Source organism: Salvelinus fontinalis, chromosome 29 (genome assembly GCF_029448725.1).
Source record: "Salvelinus fontinalis isolate EN_2023a chromosome 29, ASM2944872v1, whole genome shotgun sequence".
NCBI lineage: Eukaryota > Metazoa > Chordata > Actinopteri > Salmoniformes > Salmonidae > Salvelinus > Salvelinus fontinalis.
The window spans coordinates 9,731,698-9,740,320 of NC_074693.1; the positions used below are offsets into that span (position 1 = coordinate 9,731,698).

The 8,623-nt window shown below is 40.4% G+C and overlaps 1 protein-coding gene across 1 annotated transcript; it reads right to left on the reverse strand.

Moving 5' to 3' along the window:
- Positions 1-2,346: 2,346 nt before the first annotated feature.
- Positions 2,347-8,614, reverse strand: LOC129827400 (proheparin-binding EGF-like growth factor). The gene is made up of 6 exons (XM_055888199.1): positions 7,539-8,614; positions 6,419-6,673; positions 5,703-5,898; positions 5,375-5,533; positions 3,613-3,701; positions 2,347-3,355 (listed from the first exon to the last, which is right to left on the reverse strand). The coding sequence occupies exons 1-5, from the start codon at positions 7,579-7,581 to the stop codon at positions 3,629-3,631; spliced, it is 726 nt and encodes a 241-aa protein (XP_055744174.1). The 5' UTR covers positions 7,582-8,614; the 3' UTR covers positions 2,347-3,355; positions 3,613-3,628.
- Positions 8,615-8,623: the final 9 nt, after the last annotated feature.

Consider the following 8,623-nt stretch of genomic DNA (forward strand, 5'->3'; position numbering starts at 1 on the left):
AGATTAAAGGAGAACAGCCGAGAATACACTAGTTTACTGTAGATCAAAGGAGAACAGCCGAGAATACACTAGATTACTGTAGATCAAAGGAGAACAGCCGAGAATACACTAGATTACTGTAGATCAAAGAAGAACAGCCGAGAATACACTAGATGACTGTAGATCAAAGGAGAACAGCTGGAAATACACTAGATTACTGTTGATCAAAGGAGAACAGCCGAGAACACACTAGATTACTGTAGATCAAAGGAGAACAGCCGAGAATACAATAGATTACTGTAGATCAAAGGAGAACAGCCGAAAACACACTAGATTAATGTAGATCAAAGGAGAACAGCTGAGAATACACTAGATTACTGTTGATCAAAGGAGAACAGCCGAGAACACACTAGATTACTGTAGATCAAAGGAGAACAGCCGAGAATACACTAGATTACTGTAGATCAAAGGAGAACAGCCGAGAATACACTAGATGACTGTAGATCAAAGGAGAACAGCCGAGAATACACTAGATGACTGTAGATCAAAGGAGAACAGCTGGAAATACACTAGATGACTGTTGATCAAAGGAGAACAGCCGAGAACACACTAGATTACTGTAGATCAAAGGAGAACAGCCGAGAATACAATAGATTACTGTAGATCAAAGGAGAACAGCCGAAAACACACTAGATTAATGTAGATCAAAGGAGAACAGCTGAGAATACACTAGATTACTGTAGATCAAAGGAGAACGGCTGTGGATATACTAGATTACTGTAGATCGAAAGGAGAACAGCTGTGGATATACTGGATTACTGTAGATCAAAGGGAGAACAACTGTGGATGTTCTAGATTACTGTAGCTGGGTAGCTTTCTAGCTGGGTAGCTTTCCAGCTGGGTAGCCAGGTCTGCTTGTGATTTTGTCATTGGCATGAACCCATGTGGAGACAATTCGTGGAAAGAGAAAATGTTCTTAAATTAAACTTAAGTTACTTAAGGAGAACAGTGGGAACTCTTCAGAACGCTTGCAAGGACTGGCTATACATCTTGAAGGTGACCCTTGGCCAGGATACAGGTGCTCTGGTTGAAAGGAGTAGCTGAAGGGTGGGAGGAGAGGAGGGGTGAAAAGGAGGGTGAGGGGAGGGGAAGACAAATATTATCCTTTCTATAATTACAGCCAGTGACTGAAAGGCCTAAAGGACACAGTAGTGTTGTCGTCCCAGACCGGTCTCTCTTAAGTATCACTACAATATGAGGCCACACTGACACATTTCATACAGGAAGTAAACCAGATAGCTATATAAATGGTGACCTTAACTATCAAGGTGAAGCCTAGGACATTAGTATAGAAAAGTTATTCATCTATAATAACAGATAAGAGGGCTTGAGGTTAAGAAACACTTCATCTTAAACACCTCAGATCTTGAGTAAGATGACCTTCTTCCAATCCAAAACAACTGACCCTAAACTGACATCAGATCAGTGTTCTTGCGTCATGATTCTGAGTTTAAATCACTCATCAGTGTATAGATAGCAGCTGATATGGATGAATATGAGCTATAGGCTGCGTTTACACAGGCAGCCCAATTCTGATCTTTTGCCCAATTATTGGTGAAAGATCTGATCTGATTGGTCAAAGGACCAATTAATGGAAAACATATCAGAATTGGGCTGCCTGTGTAAATGGAGCCTCAGTGACACAGACAAAGCATAATAAATACAATGACTTTGTGAATTCTGAGAAAAAAATACTTTATTTTCAGAGAAAAAAATGAACACTTTTTGACTAGAAATCACTTCAAAACTGCAGGTTGTTTCCAGTATGTTTTTCTTGAGGAGGGTTATTTGTTTTTAAAATGAATTCACATTTTATCATGATCTTAGCATGGATCTCAGTGTATATTACCATACAGTAAATCACTGAGTATATCCCTAACCACACCCATCATGCTAAAACAAAACAACACAACTAACTGGCATGGTAACATAAATAAATAATTGAAATTGGAGATAACATTTTTGGAGATTAATGTCCAGCTTGTTTCTCAAAGACAATAAAAATTTCACCACTTGTGTGTGTTTTTTTGTCCCAACATTCGCTACAGTGGCTGGACTCGACAAGGCACCAGAGTTTACGTTGGATCTATTCCAAATCCTGATTGTAATACAGAAAAATCTAAACTGGATTCTAGATTTTAAACATACATTTGACATATTTCCTATATTCTATATTTTGTAATTCTAGAGTAGGTTCTATTAAATTCACTTATGTCTGGATGTTTTGCATGTCTTCTTCACAGAGTCAAACACAGAAGACCAATGCAACCACGTCATAATGGTACAGAAAGAGAGACCTGTCAGTGGTCCATTGGTGGACTACACCACAGAGCTGTTTAATCAATCAATTAGTAAGTCAATCAATCAACCAACCAAGCACAGTGGTGTGTGTTCTCAGCAGCCTGTAACCAGAGTGCCGATACATCAAAGTCAGCAATCAGGTATCCCTATGAGACCAAGAGGACACTTACTTTGAATGTCTATTTCTCCAAAATTACTGTACATTTTTTAAATACTTTTATCTTCAATTTTTATCAATAAATATGCTTTAACATTTAAATATAAAAACACAATGATGACCTTATAGATAATCTTTACAAACTGGCAGTGCATCTTGGGTGGACGAAGCAGTTAAATATCTGCATAAATACAGCAACATCAACACATTAATAAATACATTAAAAGAGAAGTATATGGTATAAATTAAAGTTTTACAGTACACTATAAAATGACAACGAACGAACATGTGCAGGAAAATACAAATGTTGATTGGTAAAAACAACACTCCCGTTGAAGAAAGACCAGGGTTCTCTGTTTCTGGCAGATGAAGAGAAGATGGTGTCCTTTCAGTCTGAGACTCCTGGTAGTCTTTTTAACAAGAAGCAGCACTGAGTCCAGGGACGTTTCTGCAAAGCATCTCAGAGAAGGAGTGCTGATCTAAGGTCTGTCCATATAATCTTATTCATTATGATCTAAAGACTCCTTCTCTGAGATGCTTTGTGGATACGGGCCCAGAAACATTCCTCCTTTTCCTCTCAGCTTCCATATGCTCATCACAACTTCAGTCTTTTCTCCCAGCCAATCAGAGTTCCAGTTTTAGGCAGGCTCTCTCCTGATAGGTGGCAGGGACTACCTCAGAATCCTGAGCTACCCAATCACATCTGTCCATCAGTGAGAAGGGATGGGGCTATATGTACAGGTCACGCCCATCCAGTCCCCCTTCTCTTCCATACCTTCCAAGTCTCTCTGGGTTCACTCTTGGCTTTTTTTTCCACTTCTTCTTTTCTATTTTGAGGTAGAATTTCCCTATCCTGTCCTGAAATAAAAGAGGGAGAAACAATGAGCAATCAAGTTTCCTTCAACACTCAGATCGTGTGAAAACAAAACCAAAACTCATCTTTCATCAATCTAAATCCAGCCTCTGTTTCACATTCATACTGTAATAATGTACAGTAATGTTGAGGTTTCACTTTCTGTCTGACTCCTATCAATTTAGGAGAGGAAATAACATTTCTGTTCAGGACTTGAAAGTAGAGGATTTTTGTCTATCCCTGGGTTTCCTTGGTAACTCACCCTTCTCTCCAGCTCTTCAGTGGTTGGGTGCTGACCCCAGTTTCACCTTCTCCTCATTCTCTACATCGTACGCTCCTCGCTTGTGAAACCTGTAGAAAAACATCAACAGAGTTAAGACCTGTGGATCCTGGAACTGTTTTGAAACAACAACAAAAACACCTGTGGTGGGAACAATAACGCTACACTTTGACCATGTTGAACTATGACCATGTTGAACCATGACCATGTTGAACCATGACCATGTTGATCCATGACCATGTTGATCCATGACCATGTTGATCCATGACCATGTTGAACTATGACCATGTTGAACCATGACCATGTTGAACCATGACCATGTTGAACCATGACCATGTTGAACCATGACCATGTTGAACCATGACCATGTTGAACTAAGACCATGTTGAACTAAGACCATGTTGATCCATGACCATGTTGATCCATGACCATGTTGAACTATGACCATGTTGAACTATGACCATGTTGAACCATGACCATGTTGATCCATGACCATGTTGAACTATGACCATGTTGAACTAAGACCATGTTGAACTAAGACCATGTTGATCCATGACCATGTTGATCCATGACCATGTTGAACTATGACCATGTTGATCCATGACCATGTTGATCCATGACCATGTTGATCCATGACCATGTTGAACTATGACCATGTTGAACCATAACCATGTTGAACCATGACCATGTTGAACCATGACCATGTTGAACCATGACCATGTTGAACCATGACCATGTTGAACTATGACCATGTTGAACTATACTGTCATATGTTTGTTATAGCCTCAACTCCCTTTCCCCTACAATCAATTAGGTTGTTTACTATTAATTTCCTGTTGGCCCATTTCCAAAATACAGTGCCAATACAGACTTGTCTATCTTCAGCTGCTGCATTACGCAATGTGTGTTGTGTCATACAGCTGCTCTGCTTCTATACATCCCCTGTGTTATACAACTGCTCTGCTTCTATACACCCCCTGTGTTATACAGCTGCTCTGCTTCTATACACCCCCTGTGTCATACAGCTGCTCTGCTTCTATACATCCCCTGTGTTATACAACTGCTCTGCTTCTATACACCCCCTGTGTTATACAGCTGCTCTGCTTCTATACATCCCCTGTGTTATACAACTGCTCTGCTTCTATACACCCCCTGTGTTATACAGCTGCTCTGCTTCTATACACCCCCTGTGTTATACAGCTGCTCTGCTTATACACATCCCCTGTGTTATACAGCTGCTCTGCTTCTATACATCCCCTGTGTTATACAGCTGCTCTGGTTCTATACATCCCCTGTGTTATACCGCTGCTCTGGTTCTATACATCCCCTGTGTTATACAGCTGCTCTGCTTCTATACATCCCCTGTGTTATACAGCTGCTCTGGTTCTATACATCCCCTGTGTTACACAGCTGCTCTGCTTCTATACATCCCCTGTGTTATACAGCTGCTCTGGTTCTATACATCCCCTGTGTTATACAGCTGCTCTGGTTCTATACATCCCCTGTGTTATACAGCTGCTCTGGTTCTATACATCCCCTGTGTTATACAGCTGCTCTGGTTCTATACATCCCCTGTGTTATACAGCTACTCTGGTTCTATACATCCCCTGTGTTATACAGCTGCTCTGCTTCTATACATCCCCTGTGTTATACAGCTGCTCTGGTTCTATACATCCCCTGTGTTATACAGCTGCTCTGGTTCTATACATCCCCTGTGTTATACCGCTGCTCTGATTCTACTGACCTGAGCACCAGCAGCAGGCCTATGATGGTTAGACAGAGAGAAGACAACACCACTGCCACCACAGCCAGAGCTGTGGTCCTGCTGTATCCTCCCACGTCTCTCCCCTCTGAAGCCAGCGTGAATAGGTGACACCGCTCCCCAGAGTAACTGGGACGACATCTGCACAAGGAGATCGAAAGAGAGAGAGTGACAGGGGTGAGATGTGATTCATGCAACATACAGTACAGCAGGCATATTGTTATTCTGGAGAGAGATAGAGCGACAGAGCGAGTTAGAGAAAGAGAAAGGGAGAGATTGAGAGAAAAAGAGAGATAGAGGTATTTCTTACATGCATGATGGAGCTTTGATGTCCCTCAGGTAATGACAGCTGCCATGGATACAGAAGTTCTTATACTTCTTCAGACAAGGGTTCCTCTTTTTTCCTTTTCCCTTCTTCCTCCCCTTTCCTCCTCTCCTCCTCTTCCCCTCACTCCTCTCAGCTTCCAGGATGGCCGATGGGTCTTTAGGTTTAGTCGACAATGCAACTAAAAAAGAAAAGAGCACAGACAAGAAATGTTAATCAACTGAATCCATGGACCTAGCCAACACATCTCATAGAATACAGGTTTTATTGTACACCAGATAGGTGCAGTGAAATGTGTTGTTTTACAGGGTCAGCCATAGTAGTACAGCGCTTCTGCCGCAAATTAGGGTTATTGGCCGCTCTAACCACTAGGCTACCTGGTCCATAATGTAAATGTAACTATTGGTTGCATAGGAACAGTTGTTAAAATGGAACTGACAATCTACCAGTTAAGCCAAATGAATGATAGTGCCATAAATCATGTTTATAATGGCTATTCTAATACATGTGTCAGTAAGGATTCCAGAACATATAAACAATAGGATGGTGACTTACAACAGAGCAATAAACAAACATAAATCATGTTTATAATGGCTATTCTAATACATGTGTCAGTGAGGATTCCAGAACATATAAACAATAGGATGGTGACTTACAACAGAGCAATAAACAAACATAAATCACAGCATGTTATTAAATACCTCGAGGTAATTCCACCCCATAGTCCCCTGATGCATCTTCGTCGTCTTCATGGTAGTAATCATAGTACTCCTCATCCTCTTCCTCGCTTCCATCCTCCTCCAACACTGGACCCTCCACTCCGTGCTTACTCTTCTCCATCGCTCCCTCCATCCTTCTGTCACTCAGCACATCCAACAGGTTTATAACTGCTGTGTGCTGTGTCCTCTCATTCTCATACCTGTCCACCACAGCTCCACTCACCAACCTCGACACCACTGGAAAACACAAGGAATCACAAGATGAAACTTTGGCCATTATTGATGCTACACCATTCACATATCTGTAGTTCATATATGTAGATTCCAACTGACACTGTGAAGAGTTAACCTAGGGAGCAACACTGGGTAAAAATACATAATTTCAATGGAAAGAAAAGCTTGTGTTTCCAGTGAGCAAAAACTGCTTGAAGATAAGTCATTTCAACCAGTTTTGGCTCACTGGAAACACAAGCTGTTCTTTCCAACACAGTAATTTATTCAGGTGCCAAGAAAATGGAGGGGTTTGAGTGGGCAAGTTGAAACATGTCTCTAGACTGAGAGCCCTGCATGAGGCCCCATGGCCCCTCCAGGTGAGCCTATAAAACTGGATAGTTGAATTTCAGCTCCAAGAACTGAGGCACCCAAAAACATCATGCATGTACAGTATTCTGTACAGGGGAGACTATAATCCTGCTTGGCTATGGTACACAAAACGTTGCATAGACAGACAGTTAGCTAATGTTCAAGAATATGAGTTAAAAATAAGTATATCCAGTTACATAAAGCATGTTTTAAAATAGAAGTATGACCACACTTCGTTCTTGAATAGCATAGGCCTACACCTTATGAAAATCGTTGACTCTTCTTTTAAAAGTTTAGGAGACTTGCTCAGAAGGTCATGCTTGAGAAGTTCACTCTTTTACAGTCAACAAGTGTAACTACACGACATGTCTCTTATGAATAAGAAATAGACCATTTAGGAGCAATAAAGTCTAGGATAAACTATTACCACCAACAGTCTATTCAATGTTAAAGTATAAACGCTACAGAAAAGGAACTATATAATCTGACCTGATATATATAAGTGTAATTTGACACTAACCAAAAGCATGGACGAGCAGGAGCGCAACTCGTAGAATCCTCATGTCTTCAAACTTCAATCACCACCAACTGTAATTCTGTAAAAAGCACTGTATGTCGTTTTCCTTTCTCTTGTCCACGTAGTCAATATTTGTTCTCCTGAAACGTTCCTGCCTATTCCTTCGGTTCTCAGTGCGACTTTCTTATTCAAGATGCCGGGCGCGTCTCCGGTAGCCGTTGCGCACTCAAACACAGCCTTTGCCTATTGGGGAAGAGTGGAAGGAGCGCCAGACTAGAGGCGTCACGATTTATATAGCCTGCCTCGACCACGCCTATACAGTAGACATACCTATTACAACATGTTTACATGCTATACACCTTATTATACTGGTTAATACTTACAGTGGTTGAAACCATACATGGGTTATACAGTTACAACAAACTAATGTGGGCTAAATGATCATGTGTCTAATTTGTTGACTCTTTAGGCATTTTACTTAGAAAAATAACATAAAAAGTGCATTGCTTAACATTATATTGCTGATATGATTATATTGTGTCTCTTTCTGTATCATTTGAATGAAAGTGAATAAAGGACTTACGAAATGTTATCATTAGACCTGTGACTACATTAATAGAAAACGCATGCAATTATGACATTTAGGGTCCGTTTACCAGGCACAGTTTAATAAGCCTGGTCCTGGACTAAAATCCATGTTCAATGAAGATTATCTATTGAAATATCTACTTAGTCAGGACAAGACTTAATCTATAACTGGGAAAACAGCTAAACATTTTTGAAACTGGTTTAAATAATAACATGATGTCAACCAAAAGCCACTGATCTAAATGGACTTCTAGGTCTGTAACTTCAGCTGTTTCATCATAGGCCTTCACACGCAATGGAGACACACCTGAAGAACACGGGACAATATCAATAGTGACATCTAGTGTTGTGAAATGGCTACACATCTATAACCTCGTAAACATTAGTTGTTGTACCCAATACCTAGCTTATTTTTATTAAAATTTTTCATTATATAAACATGAATGTCTCTGTATTCATGCGTAATATTGGTATTATTGTTGCAATGAAAATATATATAT

Bases quoted from the DNA above. Each gene is read 5' to 3' on its own strand.
- LOC129827400 (XM_055888199.1), bottom strand. From the start codon at position 7,581: ATGAGGATTCTACGAGTTGCGCTCCTGCTCGTCCATGCTTTTG. The intron at 6,674-7,538 runs GTTAGTGTCAAA...TGTGTTTTCCAG, and splicing joins CCTGCTCGTCCATGCTTTTG to TGGTGTCGAGGTTGGTGAGT. The intron at 5,534-5,702 runs GTAAGAAATACC...CTCCTTGTGCAG, and splicing joins ATCAAAGCTCCATCATGCAT to ATGTCGTCCCAGTTACTCTG.